Below are 20,314 nucleotides of genomic sequence, written 5' to 3' on the forward strand. Positions count from 1 at the left end.
ACTGTGCATCAGCATTCACAGGTGAGCCAGGAGCCCTCAAAAAAGGCCAAGGGCTCTTGGGTACTGCTCATTACATCCCCACATCCGGGACCCTGCTGCTGTCAACAGGATTGATTTTCCTCCTTTTGCCCTCTCTGTCCAGCCCAGGGACACCTATCTTTCAAAGTCAAACCCAAGCCCTACGTCTCCCGGGAAGCCTTTCTTGATTGCTCCTCTCTCTGAATTCCTTTGGCATCTAGATCCTGCTATGATGGCAGTACTTGTTGATAATGACTTCTATTTTAGAAGCTCTTAGACACTGTCACAGATTGTACTGAGTCTATATGCACAATGCTCATTTACTTTTATGCAATGTACACATCAGCACACTGAGGTAAGGGTAACTGATCATCCCTATTATACAGATGAGGAAACTGAGTCTCATAGAAGTTAATGTGCCCGGAATACCATGGCTGTCAAGTATCTACAAGATAAGCACATGACTTAAATAGAATGGCCTAGATAAAAGTGCTTTAAGAGCTAGAAGTTAAATATGAGATCCTTGGACGTTGAGGGTAGTGATTCACAGTGGATTGTACAGCACTAAGTACCAGGCAGCCTCAGTAAACACTGGTTGACCGGACTGTGCCCTGATCCTCACAGCACTAAAAGGAAAGAATCACCAGGTATCTGCAATAAAAATGTGTTGTGAAAGGTCCTCCAGGAAGGTGTCAGGATACGCTCTGTGTTCAGATCTTAAGAACTACTCTTTTAGGCACTGACCAGGCCCCTCCTAGAAGTGGGGGATGAATACGGAAGGGGACATGTTAAGAGTAAAGCACTATGCTAATCACCTTGTAAAGATATTTCCCAAAGTCTGGTATCTTCAGGTATTTGTTAAAAATGCTATTTCCGGGGTGCCCAGATGACTCAGTTGATTGAACATTCAACTCTTGATTTCAGCTCATGTCGTGATCTCATGGGGTTTGTGAGATGGAGCCCTGCACTGATGGTGTAGAGCCTGCTTGGGATTTTCTCTCTCTCCTTCTGCCCCTCTCCCCTGCTTGTGCTCTCTTTCTCTCTGTCACTCTAAAAAATAAAATAAAATAAAATAAAATAAAATAAAATAAATAAAATAAAATAAAATAAAATAAAATAAAATAAAATAAAATAAAAGAAAGCAGTGTGTGAGTTTGTAAGGGAGGGTGTGTGAATGAACGAATAAGCAAACAAATGAATGAAAGTCACATTGCAATCACCCTCCCCATCTTTTGTCCTGAGCCTTCTGTTCTCATCCACGTGGTCAGAGTCAACTGGCCATGCTAAATGGGTGTGTGAAAGGAATTTCTCTAAGTGCTTGTTAAAATTCTTGGCAATTCAAAGGTGACAATGCTTTAATTTCAGGGTAATGCTACAGCTTTATGACTTAGTAGTTTTATTTAATGGCCCAATTTAGCAGGAGATTATGCCGTCTGCCACTGGCCCAGAGAGACCACTTTAAAGCTCTCGCCTTGGACACAAGCAGATCTGCTCCCTGGCTTCGCCTAAGAGACCAGCCTTCTGGAAGCCCTAGGAGCCCTCTGAAGTCACCACACCTTGGTGGACAGCATAAGATATCAAACAGGGACAGAGACACTTACAAAAAGTTTCCTTCCTCTAAGCCGTGGAACTGCCATGTTTCATCAGCTGAAAACAGTCCTTCGGAAAACAATTTATAAAAAGTAAACTGTCCCTCTGAAATATAAGCAACAATGCAACTATTATTCCAACTGATTAAACTGCTAGTGAGCCACGGCATATATGTCACTCATGAGTGAGCCTGAGTGGACACATTTCCAAGGAAAGGGGAAAGAAGAGGAGAAAGTCCTATGTTTCCTCCACCACCTGCTCGGTGTCAGTCACTCTCCGACATTCTCTAAATGTTAACTCATTTAACGGAGTACATACCAATCACAGAAAGCTATTATAATCACCCTTCATATACAGAGAGGGGAAGAGAGATACAAAGAATGAGGGCCTTGCGCATGGTCCCAAGACAATAAGTATAACAGATATTAATTATAATAATCTGAAGTATGTAAGAAGCACCAGGAATTGTTGTAAGACTTTCAATTAATGCATATGAATGCACATACCCTCATAGCCATGCCCTTCAAGATTGGCAGTCATGAATAAGGAGCTTGGGATTTGCACAGGTAGAAGGGGATAGGGATGGGAAGCGACAGTCAGACCTGTGCTTTCACAAGATCCCTCTAGCTGTTGTGTGAAATATGAATCAGACTGGGGAAGGCTGAGGACAAGGTGGTTTTATTTATTTATTTTGAGAGAGAGAGAGAGAGAGAGAGAAGCAAAGAGAAAGAGGGAGAAAGAGAATCACAAGCAGGCTACGTAACATGATGAGCTGAGCCGAAAACAAGAGTCAGATACTTTACCGACTGAGCCACCCAGGCACCTGTGTGTGTGTGTGTGTGTGTACAACAAGGACATGAGATTATAAACTTTGTGGACTTGAGAAACCATATCATTCTTCTTAAAAGCTTATTTATATATTTTGAGAGAGAGAGAGAGAGAGAGAGAGACATAGCGTGCGCACAGGGGAAGGGCAGAGAGAGGAGAGAGAGAATCCCAAGCAGGCTCCACTGTGTCAGAGCAGAGTCTGACACAGGGCTTGATTTCACAAACCGTGAGACCATGACCTGGGCTGAAATCAAGAGCTGGCCATTTAACCTACTGAGCCAGCCAGGCACCTCTGGGGGACCATATCTTAATCATTTCTATATCCTCAGTGCCTGGCCCAGAGCAGACAAGCAATGCATAGTGATTCAAAGTCCTAGAGAAGAGTGTACGTCCCAGGCCTTGGGACCCTCTGGTAAGACACACAGCATACCTAGCAGGAACAGCTTTAAGTCTGCTGGCTATACTTGGGATCTTGTTTCTGTAACTTGCTAGCCTCATTAACATATTTGCAAAGCAAAACCAATTCCAGTTACTTTCCAGTATTGCATCTGGAACTAGCCCAGTAGCCAGCAGATATTCAGCACAACTCTATGAAGTCTGTAATCGAATGACAATTTTTTTGGCAACTATATTTCTGTAATGACGGCTATCTAACTTATGATGAGAGACAAGCTTGAGAACCTGAGCCTCAATTGTTCCTGTAGACGACTTTGGCAGGGAAGTTAATACTTCCTTTTTTTGTTGTGTGTGTGTGTGTGCCTGTGTGTGTATGTGTGTGTAAGAAGTGGAGTGTTTGGGGTAGAAGCCTGAAGGGGAATGCCAATAGGAGGCATGAGGACAGAACTTTATTATAGATGGGCAAGTCATCAACAACTAAATTTCACCTCTCTTTCGTGTAAAATCCAGGTGCCGAAAATTACCAATGTACTAAGCAAATCAGGGAGAGATAAATGTGCCACAAGTTGGTTCTATACAATGTCATAGGTAACTCTTATTTCCTAATTTCCTATATACTTACAGACCTTTGTACAGTCCATACACAAACAGTAAACTCTCTGGCATTGCTCTAACTTCAAAGCGAGGCCGCGAACTGTTAGACCTAACTGAATGGATGCATTTCTTTCTTTTTGTCAACAGTCTGGATGAATATCTATTACCTGCAATCACACTGCACAATTATGTGCAGGAATATTAGAGAGACCTCAATTGCAGCTTCTCTGCCTACTCCATTATGCATGCTTTGATGAGTTTTAATGAAAACAGATCCTGCTGCCAAAGAAGGGAGAAACAGAGCATCATAATAATGAGAGTGATAAGACATGGCGACTTGTAAGGTGGTTTGCAAATGGATTATGAGCTGTTTGAGAATGAAAAACAAGTTTTGCTTTAGAGATTTGACTAAACATTCCTTGTAAATTCCTTGCAATGGCTGATGATTGCCGTGCAGGTCTAGATACATGAAATTGGTATTGTATTCATCAAGAGAGAAAATCAATGCGTTTTTGTTACTGGTTTTAAACAAACAATTTTGCATATCTGTATACAATTGTACTGTACAAAGGAAAAACCGTGTGTGCCTGGGAAACATCTTTTAACATGTTGACAAGGTATCCTGTTAACATTAAACATGGCACAATGGAAGCTACATAGAATGAGTGTAAATGTCAAGTTCTAAAGAAAATCTTGTTGGAATGCCTCACCTTTCTAGTTCTGCTTTATAAATACTAGAAGCTTCCCCTCAGAAATGCTACCTCCAGGTTTCTCGAGCCTCAGAAATCTCATGACTCCTGCAGAAAGCAGCACAGACTTTATCACTGGCAAGGGTGCACACCTATCTTTTACAGCTAGTAGGAGTATACAGATACCATCTATACTAGGACAGCAGTGAGGAAGAATGAGGGCATGATTAATAATTATACCAGGGTATTTGGTTACCCTATTTCATGACCATCTACTTTTTCAAACTAGGAAGTTCTCATATATATTATAATCCTCAAATGAACCTTTGAAGGCAGCCATTTTTTATCATCTCCATTTTACTGATAAGGAAACCAAGGTCCAGAAATGCTAACCGACTTGTCCAAGGTCACACAGCTGGAATATGCTGGCACTAGAATTTAAATTCCAATGTGACTCCAACACATGTGCTACTCCCACTGGTCATTCCCGTATTTGAAGATAAGAAGGGATTTGGGGAAGGCTATCAATGGGAGGTCTTGGAGGCAATGGGGAACCGTTGGGCACAGGTACTCTTGGATTTGTAGAAGATGTTCCACATAGTAGAAATGAGTCAAGCCCACTTAAATCAGATATTGAGTCAGTATCCACAGTTCCAGACTGCTATTGATTTAATAGGACAGGACCTTAATCTAAGATAAATTAGGGGAAGTGGGAAAGCAAAAAGAGAAAAGGTCAAAATTAATCTTTAATTTGGCTGCAATTTCTCAGAGTTCCATTTACAATGAGCTCACTGGAGCATGCACAAAGTAGAACCAGGATTCATCATACTCTGTCCCTAATTTTCCATCAAGGAGCTCACAGATCCATAGGAACACACAAGTAAACACTGATGTTTATGATGCAGTATGGTTGGCATCAGGATGGAAATACAAAGAAATGAGAGGAGAGCACAGAGTGGGAGCACCCAAAATACAGGTACTTCAAGTCCAGTTGTCCAGAGAAACAGAGCCAATAGAATATGAGTATTAATATCTACTTATATCTATATCTAAGTCTATCATCTATCAACCAATTAATCAATTTTAAGGAATTGGCTCACAAGATCATGGAGGCTTTCTTTGTAAGTTCAATGTCTGCAGGGTAAACCAGAAGGTTGGAGACCCAGCAAAAAGTTGCAGTTGGAGTCTGACGGCCATCTGCTGGCAGAGTTTCTTTTTGTTTGTTGGAAGTCAGTCTCTGTTCTACTTAGGCCTTGAACTAATCAGATGAGGTCCATCCGCATTTTGGTGGGTAATCTGTCTTATTCACAGATCACTGATTAAAATCTTAAACTCATCTAAGAAAAAACACCCTAACAGAAATGTTAATGATAATTACTGACCAAATATCTGGGCACTACGATCTAACCAAGCTGAAACATAAAACTAACCATTGCACTGAGGGAAGAAGGAAACATCTGAGGAGCCTCCTTCTCGTATCTTCCAACCCCAAGTTCTTGCACAGATTCCTCAGATGTTCCCTGATTTCAACTGCTTTCTGTGCCCTTCTCTGTCTCCATTCCTATCTTCTCCTTTGTACTGATCCCAGTGCCCAGAACTCTCTCACTTCCTGATGGCTTCTAACCCACCCTGCAAGCCCACCTTACATGCATTTTCATCCAGTAAACTAGTTCTGAGTCTGCCTAGATTACTTGTTGTGTTAAATGCCCTCCTACATACTTGCCCAATTAGACTGACAAAGCCAAGCATGATCACAAACTTCACATCATTGGCTAAAATTACCCACATTCAGGCCAGGAAAATTTTAACACCAGGTAGGTAGTGGTATGGGGCCCAGGTCTCCTTTTTAACCAAACATTACATTTTAGTATGCCATGGTTTCTCTTGGTGTTCTATGTGTCCTTCAGTAATTCACCAACTGAGTGACTTAGCAACTTTTAGTCGATTACTTCTCTCTGTCTCTTGTTCAGTGTGTGCTTCTTTCATTCATCTTAACCTCACTCCCAATCAGCCCACAAAGGGAGGTCCTATCTGCTTCAGGTTGGAATCTATTGAACAAATCCATGTTTCATATATTTGCATGCTTTGTGGGTTTCACTGACAGCCCTCTGCCTCACTGCCATCCTTGATCCTTGATGAATTCTAATCATTTGTTTCCCCAACCTTCTTTACACAGTTCCTTAAACAGGCTACCATGGGTATTTTCCATTTGCCCTGCCAATACACCCTCTCTCCTTCTGTTGCCTTCTCTGTGCCCAGGAAGGCTGCTGAAAAACATTACATCAGCAAGTGCTCTTGCCTTCTGAATTCTAGCTGGGTTGTCCGTGGAGACATGGGAAACAGACTGGTAGGACCAAGGGGAGATCGAGGTCATTCCCCAAGCTCTTTGCTGGCTACTCCCACACAAGAGGCCATAGTTCTTTCAACCTCCCCATATGCTGCTCTCCTTCCTACTCCGGCAACTCTCCCTCCCTTCACCTCCCTGGGCCTGAGGGTGGGAACAGCCCCTCTGTTACTAGCTCTGTTCTGTGGTCCCCTTCCCATAATTTCCTTTTGTAGGCTCACACCTTTGTAAACAGTCCCTAATCTGAGCAAGCCCTCTGAGAGATCCACTGTCCTCAATATAAAGGAACAGTGCTAACACCTACGAATGCTCTGAGGATGGCATCCTGTGGCTAGTGTTCAGAAAGTAGTTCATCTTTCACTCAGAGACATTTTACTAGTCTGACATGCTCAGTAACTGTCTATAATAAAACATTCCTTCTTTTCCCCAGAATTGACGCAGTAGATTTCCTCGCTGGGAAACTTTCGTTCAGATTACGGACCTGCAACAGCTTTTGCTTATCCCTGCTCAAGTAAAACTGATCCTTTCCTATTCATGCAATTTGATTAGTTTTTCAGTGTTCTAAACTTGTGACTCATCTTGGTGAGTTTTGTGGCCCCCACAAATATGCAGGCTCGAGACCCTTGAACTTTGTTCCTGACATTCATTTGCTCTTCCTGGAAATGCCCTCTTTCGTCTCTGCTTCCGGCCCGTTAGTGCTCCCCCTCCAGGTATCAGAAACATGCATTGCCTGCCTGCCCAAAAACCCTTCCACTCCACAAGAGGCTGGAAGAACACGATACACTTCCTGTCATTATCCTTATATTATAATTTCCACTGTGTCTGCTCCATGACTAACCTGTGAAGAAGACTGAAATGATACCATTAGGGGTAGAATTCTGTCCTCCTGAAATTCTAACCCTCGGCACCTGCGAGCATGACCTCAGTTGGAAATAGGTTCTTTGCAAATGTAATCAACTTAAGATGAGGTCATACTCCATTAGGAGGGGTCCTAATCCAATATTACTGGTGTCCTATTTATAAGAGGATACATGAGAGGAGAAAGTTACCTGTGACTATGTCACACAGAAGCAGGGTGACAATCGCTGGGAGGCAGTCACTGAAGGCTGCTGCTATGGCCTAGGAATGCTCAAAGGTTGGGTGAGCCAGCAGAAGCCAGAAGAACCAAGGGAGGATTCTCCCCTACAGGTTTCAGAAGTAGTGTGGCCCTATAGCACCTTGATTTTGGACTTCTAGCCTCCAGAACTGTGATGCATACACTTCTTGGTATTTTTAAGCCACTCAATGTTATAGCAGCCAAGAGAAGCTGATGCAGACACTATTTTGTATCCTTGGCAATCTGCACAGTGCCTGAAATGTGCAAATACACACTAAGCTGAACTGAATGGTAAATCATATATAGAGATGTTAGAAGTAGCCCACATGTGCATTCCTGCAGAAGCTTCCTCTTTATCTTCCTCATCCATGATTTGACTCAATACTCCATCCAAACAGTGGCCCTTCCTTCTCTCCTACCCACTAGCTCCGTGGTGAACTGGCTTGGAACACAGTATGAGGTATGGCAGGCACAGGATCAAAATGTGTAGAGGTTCAGATACAGTCCACTTTATACATAAATCTAATCGCCCCCTTAGGTTACTCCCATACATTGGCATACTGTCCCTGTGCAGAGATTATGCTGCCATCCAGTGAACGGGGCGGTTACTCTGTGAGCATCTGGGAGGTCATCTCCCCAAGATCACCCTCTCCTAGGTGACATGCACAGACTTAATCTCCCGGGAGGGGTGAGGCACCACCTTGCCATTAGGAAAGGGAGCTCATGCCCTCCCCTGCCCAGGGTACATTGTAAAGAGAGATGTATTTTGGATTCGAATTTCCTGTTTTCCAAGACTAAAATCTGTCCCTCTTCACTTTCATGACATTTGTTTGCAAGTATCCATAGACTTCTTAGGAGAAACGTCCCCTTTTCGGTTGAACCTCAAATGATCTCTCATGGAATTCTAAATGAGGAAGGCCTGTGAGACCACCTGGCCCCAGATCCTTACTTTAGGATCCCAGACCTTATTTATGGACAAGTAGGCCAGGGACACTCAGCTGACTAGCACAAGGTTCCCTGCCTTCCGGTGTCATTTACACTCTCTGGGTTACCCCAGTAATGCTGCTGAAAAGTGCAGAGAACAGCAACTTTTTGTTTTCAGAAACCGGATCCTAAGCAGAATGAGTCTCCCCTCCACCCTACCCCACCCCTGTTCAGTTCTCTTGGTTCTCGCTGTCCATTTCCTCTCTCCCTTCTCCTGGACCCTCCTTTTCCTGGACCCCTTTGTCACATTTTTACAGGTGTTACAAATCACTCATAGTTAAGAACATTTAACATGTATAAATAAAAAAAAAAATGTATGTGATCATTATATTTATGTTTTTAGAAATGTCAAATATGAGAATTACAGAATTCAGCTTGTGCCGAGGTTTGCTTTTATTTCTATAGTTCTTTTAGAAAACAAAAACAAAAACAAAAGCAAAACCTCTATGTTTTGCAACTGCACATAACCAAAAACCGTATGTAAAAGAATTGCCTGATCAGGGATAATCAAGCCTATCCATTCCTGAACACAACTCTGAGGTCCTGATTCCTTCAGTATCACATCAGCAAAATAGCAACCTTTAAATACAAGTGAAAATTCATCTTTAGCCATTCTTGGACAAAACATCCTACAGAAGCCCTGAGAGAAATGTTTCCAATGAGAGGCAGGGAGCTCCATGTAAATGAGACCTATGAATCAATGACACCCTTTGTGTCCCTGAACTCGCATTAGTTTGAAGAGTTTAAAAATTTAAGGCTACACTTAATGTATATATTTTATTTTCAAAATATTTTAATGGCATGGGGCGCCTGGGTGGCTCAGTCGGTTAAGCGTCTGACTTCGGCTCAGGTCATGCATGATCTCATGGTTTGTGGGTTCAAGCCCCGAGTCAGACTCTGTGCTGGCAGCTAAGAGCCTAGAGCCTGCATAGGAATCTTTGTCTCCCTTGCCCTCTGCCCCTCCCCCATTCGTGCTCTGTCTCTCTGTCTCTCAAAAATAAATAAATGTAAAAAAAATTTTTTCAGGGGCGCCTGGGTGGCTCAGTCACTTAAGCGTCCGACTTCAGCTCAGGTCATGATCTCACACTTCGTGGGTTCAAGCCCCTTGTTGGGTCCTGTGCTGACAGCTCAGAGCCTGGAGCCTGCTTCGGATTCCGTGTCTCCCTCCCTTTGCCCCTCCCCCGATCATGCTCTGTCTCTCTCACTCTCAAAAATGAATAAATGTTAAAAAACAAAAAATAAATTCAAAATATTTAATGACAAAAAGGAAAGTTGATGCTTGATTTTAAAATATATATTTAAAAAACAGGTACATTCACAGAAGAAATACACATACACATTCACAGAAAAAAAAAATCCCAAGGAAATCCTAACAATAGAGTACCAACAGCAGTCTCTGGGTTGTGGCTGAGGGGTCACTTCACCATTTTCTTGATACGTTGCTTTTCTCCTTAAATTTTCTATAATTAATATTGATTTACTTTATAACAAAAATTGCATCACTGTGTAAAGCAAAACATAAGCAATACAAGTATCCAATTAATGTTTTAGTGATATAAATTATTACTGCACCAGAAGGTTTTGTTTGCTTCCTGAGTCTTGACTATTAGCTCCAGTATTTATGACCTCGAGAAAGTCACGAAGTTCTCATCTTCTCTTTCCTTCTATTAAGACAGAGATAAAAATATCTACCTCGGATTTTTATGGTGAGGAGGGAAAGAGGTGGTATTGGTAAGCTCTCAGTTCAGCTCCCGAAGTTGGTCGAAGCTGAGTGACCACACCTGATCTCTCAGCAGCAGGAACCACTCTCCTCGTCCTCACTCTTCAGCTAAATCACTTCCTCCATTTTTTGGTAAAGTGTAGACCAGGGACAACTTGCATCGGAATCACTTACGGGGCTCAGTAAAAGGGCGTTTACTAATTTCGAATGTCCTCAGCTAGAAAGTCTGTATTCTTAGCAGGAACTGCTGGAGATCCATTTGTTAATTACATTTGGAAAATAACCAAGATCCAGGGAGAAAACTAGCTCCAGGTTAGCCCTATAGGTTACCATAACAATGAAAAGAAAACAGTCCCACGGTTTCTAATTCTATTATGGGCTAGTTGGGAAGCAGCATACGTGCAGGTTGGAGAGACGCACTAAGTGTTAAGGAGATGCAAGGAAATGCTTCTAAATCCGTGTAAATAGCATCTTCTGCAGAAAAACTTTGGTCGTTTGCATCCAGATGAACAAATTGCAAAGTGCCCATAATCACCATTTTTGCAATGGTTTGCTTGCATTTCTACCTGTGATATGCCCGACATTTCTCCCGATATTCCTGCCTCATAAATGAGAGTGGCTGTATCTAATTTCTCCGCATATCCTCCGTGCCAAGGCCAGTCTGTGGCTACAGAGGAGCTCAGGGAATGTGCTTGCCTTGTTGCAGGGACGCCTGAGGCCTGAAGAAGCAATGAGCTTTAATAGCCCCTGCTTTTCTGCTTTATTACATGATTCTGTTGTCATTTCCAAAGGCCAGTGCTCGGAACAAACACACACAACGCGTATGCGCCAATGAGTGACCCTCACGATGGTGAGGGTACTTGCACTGCTGAGTTTTTAAGAAACTATTACATCAGGTTTGGGCTTTGTAGAATTATTTTGCAGAATAAGTTAGTGATCATAGATTGTTTCTAAATCCGTGCAATAATTGATTCTTACTATGTCTTTCTGCACTTTAGGAAGGAGTGGCTGGAAAAATGCAAGTAATTCACTTTTCTTGTTGGGCACCTACTGGGTAACTAGCCTTGCTGATTCCTCCAATACTCATGATTGTGTCTAATCTTCAACTCTGGGAGGAAGGAACTACTTTGCCCATTTCACTGATGAACAACTGAGCCTCAGAGAGCATATGGGATTCACACCATCCCCGGGGCCAGACATGAATCACACTTCCCCACTTCCTGAGTCAGGGTTCTCTATTGATTTTCAGGTTTGCTTTTGGTTTGTTTAGTTGTTTTTTTCCTTTTCTTTCTGCTCTTGAGTTTTAAAAGAGAAAATGTCCTTGGCAGGGTCTACAGAAAATGCTTCCTGGTTAATTCTAGGTTTGGCCGAATGTGATTAAGACCATTAAGTCTTCCTCTCCTATGAAAGATAATCCAGCTGCTAATTGCTATTATTTACTTAAACACCATGCCCCCCACACCTGAGGTTGGCTCTTTAATTTTTTATTTACACAGGTCCCCTTCCAGTGGACTTCCCTGTGCTGTGTACCATCAGGTAGCTCGGTTAAGCCTGAGTGGGGATTCTGCCCCTTACCTGTGATGTTGCAGTACACTTGGAGGGGTCCCAGCGGCCCGCTGCCATCGGAATCGATGTAGAAGAAACCAGCCGTGTTCCCTTGGTGCCTGTATACCTCGCAGGATTGCTCGTAGAGGGCTGGAAAGACACAAAGACAGCAGAGATAAAGCTTTGCTTGGCTCTACATACCACTCTGGAGGGATCGGTACCTCCTACCTATATCTACTTTCAGGGTTGGTTCCTCCCGCTTCTATAGCCCCGATTCCCCCCTCCCATCAAGTCCTAACAAACCAGTGTCCCAATACTGATGGAGTTGAGCCTCCATTCACCCGAGCATTTATTCACTTATTCTTCCAAACGGCTCAGAGGTTACTTCCTCCAGAAAGTCTCCCCTTCACTCCTCTGTGGCCCTTTTCTCTGCTGACGTCTGTGCCCCTCCTCTGTGCCCATACAGTGGGCTGAGCTAGGATCACCATACACTGTTCTGTTTTCCCCAGTGGTCACAGAAGCTGGAAGAGCAGTGCTGTCTCAGGCTGTGTTCTAGCACCTGGCACAAGGCCACATGCACAGCAGGACTTCAAAAATGTTTGATTAGTGGATGAAAAACTGAATGAATACATACAGTCGTGTCTTTTTTTATTAACAAAATAACACTATCTTACTTCTACACAACGAGAGCTCGGCACAGTACCTAAAACACAGAGCAGGTGTCCAGTCAGGTTTAGTCCATTTTGACTTAACAAGCACTCACTAAGTTCCTAAGATGTGTCAACAGCACGGTTGCCATGTGACCACAGACCCTGAATGAGGCAATCAGTCTGTGCCATCAAAAGCACACAGAGAGAAGCTGTGGCCGTAGCCACAAAGGTGTTTATGCACACCGAGAGAGGCAGGCACGGGGGCCTAGAGATGGGGTACTCGGACCAATATGCAGATAGGAGAAATTTATAAATCTCATTACATCAACATGAATGGATTCGGTGGTGTGTAAAGGAAGCATCTGCCGTCTCATGCATGAGAATGTGGAATGTCGTCTGATGTTTTAGACACGATGGCATAGCTCAGAGCAGCAGGTACATATCCAATTATGTCATCCTTCCACGCTTAACACACTTCAGTGGCTCTCAACAGCTTTAAAGATATAGCACCAACTCCTCACCTTAGCCAGCGTGCCCCTGTGACTAATGCCCCATCCCAGAAATACGAAGCTGCATTTTGTCATGATCAAGTGTGAGGGGGTTCTCAGGTAATTCATTACCAATAAAGTTCTAAAGCTTGAGAGGGTGTGACTTTTTATAAATTAGAGTGAATTCAAGGTTATCCTTGTACCCATATAATTCTCTCTTGCAGTCATGCACCCTTTCCGAAGCAGAGGTAAGTGGGGGAGTCTAGTTTGCATCGTACACACTGAGCGTAACGTACAGCTTATTCGTGTTTACCCCAATCTAACACACCAGAGTGTGCGACACACGTATGAAAGTCAGCTCTTACGTGAGTTATCCCTCCTGGCCACTCCCACACGTCCAAGATGGCAGTGGCGTCAAAGGAGGTACTGTTTTCCCGTTCAGGGTAAATTCCATGCAGGCAACATACAAAGGTTACATAGCGGTTAAGAACACGAGCCCTGGAATCGAATTGGGTGGTTTTGCATCACAGAGCTACCACTTAGACTTACGTACTTACGCTTACCACTTACTGGGAGAAGCCACTTCTCCTGTGGCAGGCAACCTTGACGATAACTCATCTTATCCACACCCTTAGCTTTCATGTCTTGTTCCTGATTTCATGCCCTCCCCTTAAGTGTGGGCTGGACTTACAGATGTGCCTCTAACAGAATATGACAGAGGTAGCATCTGTCATTACCAAGACTGGACTTTAAAAAGGCAGTGGCCTCCATCTTGGGTGTTCTGGGATCACTTGCTGTCAGGGAAGTCAACTGCTGTGTCCCGTGGCCGCCCTGGAAAGAGGACCCCCGGAGTGAGCTTGGAGGCTTTGGGCATGCCATGTGAGTAAGCCCTGAAACAGATCTCCACAAACACCAAGATGACTGCAGCACTGGCTAACATCTTAATTGCAGCCCTGTGAGAGACTGAGTGAGAACCACCCAGAGAAGCCCAAGGGCCCACGGAAACTATGAGGTAATAATGTTTGCTGTTTCCAGATGCCAAATTTTGTTATAATTCATTACACAGCAGTAGATGGCTAACAAACTCCCAAAGCATTAATTTTCTCATGGAGCTACAGGTATAAGAAAGAGCCTGCCTCATACAACTAGTAAGGATTCGAAGAGATACTCATAACATAACCACAAGGCTTGTTAGGCAAAACCAACATGTCTTGCCTCCCTTCTGCGCGGAGATGATGACTTTCTAAAAAACATTTTTTTACACGTTTATTTATTTTTGAGAGACAGAGAGAGACAGAGTGTGAGCAGGGGAGGGGCCAAGAGAGAGGGAGACAGAATCCCAAGCAGGCTCCAGGCTACGAGCTGTCAGCACAGAGCCGGACGCAGAGCTCGAACCCACAAACCATGAGATCGTGACCTAAGCTGAAGTCGGATGCTCAACCGACTGAGCCACCCAGGTGGCCCAGAATTAGCTTTTTCGTCACACCCATATTCAAACAACTTTCCATCCCCCAAATTTCCAATACAGTTGTATTGTAATTTTAGTTAGATCGATGGATACTCTTTGCAATGACATGACAACATACATCCATTCATATATAGCAAATCTTATAATGTGATTAATTCTCCTTTGCTGAAACAAATGTAACTTGTTGAGATTAATAATTGCCTTATTCTCTCATTTGTCTACTTGTCTATGTATCTGTCACCAATTTAACTCCTAATTCACTAACAAATCTCTAAAATGACTCCCAGTATAATCACGTAACAACTAATATAAATGAATACCTAAGGGGAGAGAGAGAAAGAATGGGGACAGAGCTGAAAGCTAGAACTTTCTGGACACTTATAGTTTTCATTTTGAAACAATACAAATATTTTAAATAATTTTTGAAAATTAAATATAAAAAAGGAAAAAGAGCATTACTAAACATTTAAAGGAAATTTATTTTTTATATAATTTATTGTCACATTGGTTTCCATATAGCACCCAGTGCTCATCCCAACAGGTACCCTCCTCAATGCCCATCACCCACTTTCCCCTCTCCCCGACCCCCAACAACCCTCAGTTTTTTCTCAGTATTTAAGAGTCTCTTATGGTTTGCCTACTTCCCTCTCTGTAACTTTTTTTCCCCCTTCCACTCCCCCCTGGTCTTCTGTTAAGTTTCTCAGGATCCACATGAGTGAAAACATGTGGTATCTGTCTTTCTCTGACTTATTTCACTTAGCATAACACTCTCCAGTTCCATCCACATTGCTACAAAAGGCATTTCATTCTTTCTCATTGCCACGTAGTATTCCACTGTGTATATAAACCACAATTTCTTTATCCATTCATCAGGTGATGGACATTTAGGCTCTTTCCATAATTGGGCTATTGCTGAAAGTGCTGCTGTAAACATTGGGGTACCTGTGCCCCTATGCATCAGCACTCCTGTATCCCTTGGGTAAATTCCTAGCAGTGCTATTGCTGGGTCATAGGGTAGGTATATTTTTAATTTTTTGAGGAACCTCCACACTGTTTTCCAGAGCGGCTGCACCAGTTTGCATTCTGGTGCAGCCGCTCTGGAAAACAGTGTAAAGGAAATTTAAACAAATTCACTAAAAATTGTTTCAAGTAATACTGACATTAAGTAGTTTCTTTGTAACTTTTCATTACAGAAAGTTTGAAATTAATGTAAATAATACAGAGTAATTGGGGTGCCTGGGTGGCCCAGTTGGTTGGGCATCCAACTTTGGCTCAGGTCATGATCTCATAGCTGGTGGGTTCAAGCTCTGTGTCGGGCTCTGTGTTGACAGCTCAGAGCCTGGAACCTGTTTCAGATTCTGTGTCTGCCCCTCCCCTGCTTGTGTTCTGTCTCTCTCACTTTCAAAAATAAGTAATAAAACAATTTTTAAAAATTAAGAAAAATAGAATTGATGCTGGTTTAAGCAGGTATCCAGGTGCAAAAGAATGAAGTGGGACCCCTACTTCATATCACATACAAAAATTAACTCAAAATGGATCAAGACCAAATTGTAAAAACTAAAACTATAAACTCTAAGAAGAAAACATAGGTGTACATCTTTATTACCTTGGATGTGGCAATGCATTCTTAGATAGGACATCAAAAGCACAGGCAACAAAAGAAAAAATAGATAAACTGAACATCAAAATGTAAAACTTTCATGCTTCAAAGGACATCATCAAGAAAGTGAAAAGATAACCCACAAAATAAGAGAAAATATTTGTAAATCATGTATCTAATAGGACACATATTCAGAATACGTAAAACACTCTTAAAGTTCAACAATAAAAAGACAAATACCCCAATTTAAAAATAGACAAAAGAGGGGCACCTGGGTGGCTCAGTTGGTTAAGCGGCCGACTTCAGCTCAGGTCATGATTTCACAGTCTGTGGGTTCCAGCCCCACATCAGGCTCTGTGCTGGCAGCTCGGAGCTTGGAGCCTACTTCAGATTCTGTGCCTACCTCTCTCTCTCTTCCCCTTCCCCGCTCACACTCTATCTCTTAAAAATAAATAAATCTTAAAAAAAATTTTAAGAATACAGAGTAATAAAATGAATCTGATATTACCCATTATTACATTTGGTTAATCTTGCTTCATCAATATTCTCAGTATATCAGTTATCCATTGCCACATAACAAACCACTCCAAAACTGACTTAAAATGATAATCATTCCATGATTCTACAGATCAGGGCTCATCTGGAAAAGTTCCTGGCCAGGCTCAGGATGTCTTGTGAGGGTTCTCCAGGCATCTGCACTTAGCTTCTGGGTCAGCAGGGCTTTCTGGGGGTGCTTTGATCTCTCATATCTCACAGACAAATTCCCCTGGTAAAGGCTCCAAGATCAACAAGATGGCAAGCAACTGTCAGGCCTTTGACTGCATGTTTGCTGATGCAACTTTAACCAAAGCAGATCACTTAGTGAAACAAAATCCAAATAAAGCATCCCAAAGACCTAAAAGGAAAAGGAGCTATAGAAGTGGACAGTATCCGTGTTTGACTTTCTGAAAAAGAATCACATGGATCTGTAATAGGAGTATTAAAAAGCCCTTTTATTTTACTAAGGCATTGTGATGTGGGGGCTGTTTACCACTGTAGTTAGCCTACCATTACTAATATACTTTCTCTGTAAACTTTGATTCAGTTACAGGGAGATACCTGAGGGCAAAGCCTGGAAACGAGCATTCCCACTTATAAATACTACAAATAACTCATAAAACATAAGGACTTTGCCCCAAAACACATCAGTTGGTATGTTGCTGATCTTACTTTACCATTCTTTCTTGATTTCTCAGTGGGAATATTTTATAAAAATGAAACATTCCTCATCAATTATTAGGTTTCCTTAACCAAAAGATAGACTGTAGGAAAAAAGCAAGAGTGATATTTCATGCTTCCTCTTTGATTCATCAGTATCAAAAGGCTGAATTTGTCCTCTAGTAGCCTCCAAAAGTGACCAATAAAACTAGTTTTAGCTTTAGCTTTATTATCAATTCACAAATTTAAGCATATTGAAAATGGTAATTTGATGAGTAGGAAACAGTAGGATATACCAATCAAAGGAAAATAACAAAAATCTTAAAATATATTAAAAAGCCTTCTTATTAAATAACATTGGTATTGATTTATTAAACTATTGTATCTGTCAAGAAAAATTAATGGCACATTATGTTGTTAATAACAACAGAAACTAAAACTTTGCCATAAAAATTAAAAATATAAAATGCAAAAAATATGTAATTCTGAATTCTGAATTTGAGTTGGTGGTATCAGTATAAACTCATTATTTAATTGTTTTGATTATGTATTTCCACATTTGGACCACTGAATACTAAAAGGAAGAAGGGTTTTACTGAGTTTATGTTTGGAGCAGGATGAGACTGGAATGCCTCCTTTACCTGAAAACATAAAAGCTAGCAAAAATTAAAATATGTCAAAAATGCCCCAAGACCCAATTTGATGGAAGCATGTGAGCATCAAAAAGACTCATAACTGAATTTATAGATTTAAATACATACAATCTACTAGTTTTTTAATCTATCATCTATCTACCTACCTACCTATCTATCATTGATCTATCTATTTAAGTCCATTGGTCACCTCTCGAGGATGCTAGAGAATAAAGTCCTATTCTTTGGAAAGAGAAAAGATTATATCCTACCTTTCTTGCATATAATATATTTGATGGTAACTTAATATTCCACAAAAAATATAAGTTGATAGAGAACTTTTTAGTGGATAGATTAAATTAACAATACCCAAACCTGGATCAATCTCAACATCCCCAAAAGTGATTATCAAGGTGTCTCTAATGTGATATAATATGAAATACACAGCACTAGATAAGACTTGCCAAAAATCCGAAGCTAATCTAATCAAGCCCTTAGATTTGAATGCTAATTTACAGAAAGAAGTAAAGAAACATTCTCACCCACACTCTAAGGATGTAATTAGATAAATCCAGAATGTGGGAACATATGATTCAGTTTCTTCAAAAAATAAATAGTGAAAAGGAGATATGATGTAGGAGACATACCAATCAAACACTGCGTGTGGACTTAAGAAAAGGACAATCAGAAAAAGTAAAATCAAATTTGGCATCAGATGGTATGAAGAAAGTATTTTTAATTATGTTGGGTATGATAATGGTAGTATGGCTTTGTTTCAAAAGATTAAAAAAGATCTTCTTTGTTACTGATACATACTGGGGTGTTTGTAATGAAATCATCAGTACAAAATTTGTTTTTAAAATGTCCCATCATAAACAAGCTATGGGCACCTGGTTGTCTCAGTTAGTTAAGAGTGTGACTTCAGTTCAGGTCATGATCATGTGGTTCGTGAGTTCAAGCCCCACATCAGACTCTGTGCTGACAGTTCCGAGCCCGGAGCCTGCTTTGGATTCTGTGTCTCCCTCTCTGCCCCTCTCTGGCTTGCACTCTCTCTCTCTCTCTCTCTCTCTATCTATCTTTATCTCTCTCATTAAACATTAAAAAAAAAATATGAAAAAGCTAGATGCTGCCTGTAAGAGACCCATTTCAGATCTAAAGACACATGCAAATTTGAAGTGAAGGGATTAAAAAGCATTTATCATCCAAATGAAAGTGAAAAGAAACATGGTGTAACAATGCTTATATTGGACAAAATAGACTTTAAAACAAAGACTGTAACAAGAGACAAAGAAGGACACTATATAATCATAAAGGGAACAATCAAACAAGAAGATATAACAATTGTAAGTATTTATGCACCCAACATGAAGGCATCCAAATACACAAAGAACTATTAAAGAAAGAAATAGATAGTAATACAAAAATAGTAGGGACTTTAACACCTCACTTATATCAATAGATTGATCATCCAAACAGAAAATCAACAAGGAAACACTGCTTTCAAGGACACATTGGACCAGATGGATCTAACAGATATATTCAGACCATCCCATTCTAAAACAGCAGAATACACACTCTTCTCAAGTACACATGGAACATTCTCCAGAACAGGTAACACATTAGGCCACAAAACAAGTTTCAACAAATTCAAAAATACTGAAGTCGTACCATGAATCTTTTCTATACACAATGTTATGAAACTAGAAACTAAGCACAAGAAAAAAATCTGGAAAAAAAACCCACAAATGCATGGAAGTTAAACAACATGTTATTAAAACAATGAATGGATCAACTAGGAAATCAAAGAGGAAATACAAAAACTACATGGAGACTAATGAAAATGAAAACACAATGGTCCAAAATCTTCGGGATGCAGCAAAAGTGGTTCTAAGAGGGAAGTTTATAGCAATGCAGGCCTACCTCAAGAACCAAGAAGAATCTCAAATAAACAACCTAACCTTACACCTAAATGAACCAAGGGGGAAAAAAAAACCCCAAACACATAGAAGGAAAGAAATAATAAAAACTAAAGGAGAAAGAAACAAAATAGAAAATAATAAAAAAAAATAACATATCAATGATACCAGGAGCTAATTCTTTGAAAAGATCAACAAAATCAATAAGTCTTTAGATCTATAAAAAGAGAGATAAAGACATAGACAGAGAGAGAGGGAGGAATCAAATAAACAAAATCAGAAATGAAAGTGGAGAAATAATAACCAACACCACTGGAATATAAAGGATTATTAGATAATATGAAAAATTAGATGACAAAAAACTGAACAACCTAGTAGAAATGGATAAATTACTAGTAATATATAACTCCCCAAAACTGAATCCCACAGAAAATTTGAACAGACTGGTTGCCAGAAATGAAACTGAATCATTTTCAGTTTCATCGAAACTGAAATCGAAACTGAATTGAAAAACTCCCAACAAAAGTCTAGGAACCGATGGTGGCTTCACAGGCAAATT

General features: G+C 41.0%; 1 protein-coding gene across 3 annotated transcripts in view; it reads right to left on the minus strand.

Moving 5' to 3' along the window:
- CNTNAP5 (contactin associated protein family member 5) overlaps window positions 1–20,314 on the minus strand; it is an 811,538-nt gene that overhangs the window by 261,626 nt on the left and 529,598 nt on the right. For all 3 annotated transcript variants that reach the window (XM_086718348.1, XM_086718347.1, XM_086718349.1), the window contains one exon: window positions 11,835–11,954. In XM_086718348.1, coding sequence (XP_086574474.1) covers window positions 11,835–11,954 — 120 coding nt within the window. The remainder of the gene's footprint in view (window positions 1–11,834; window positions 11,955–20,314) is intronic.

Source organism: Puma concolor, chromosome C1 (genome assembly GCF_028749965.1).
Source record: "Puma concolor isolate L17-30 chromosome C1, mPumCon1.1.hap2, whole genome shotgun sequence".
NCBI lineage: Eukaryota > Metazoa > Chordata > Mammalia > Carnivora > Felidae > Puma > Puma concolor.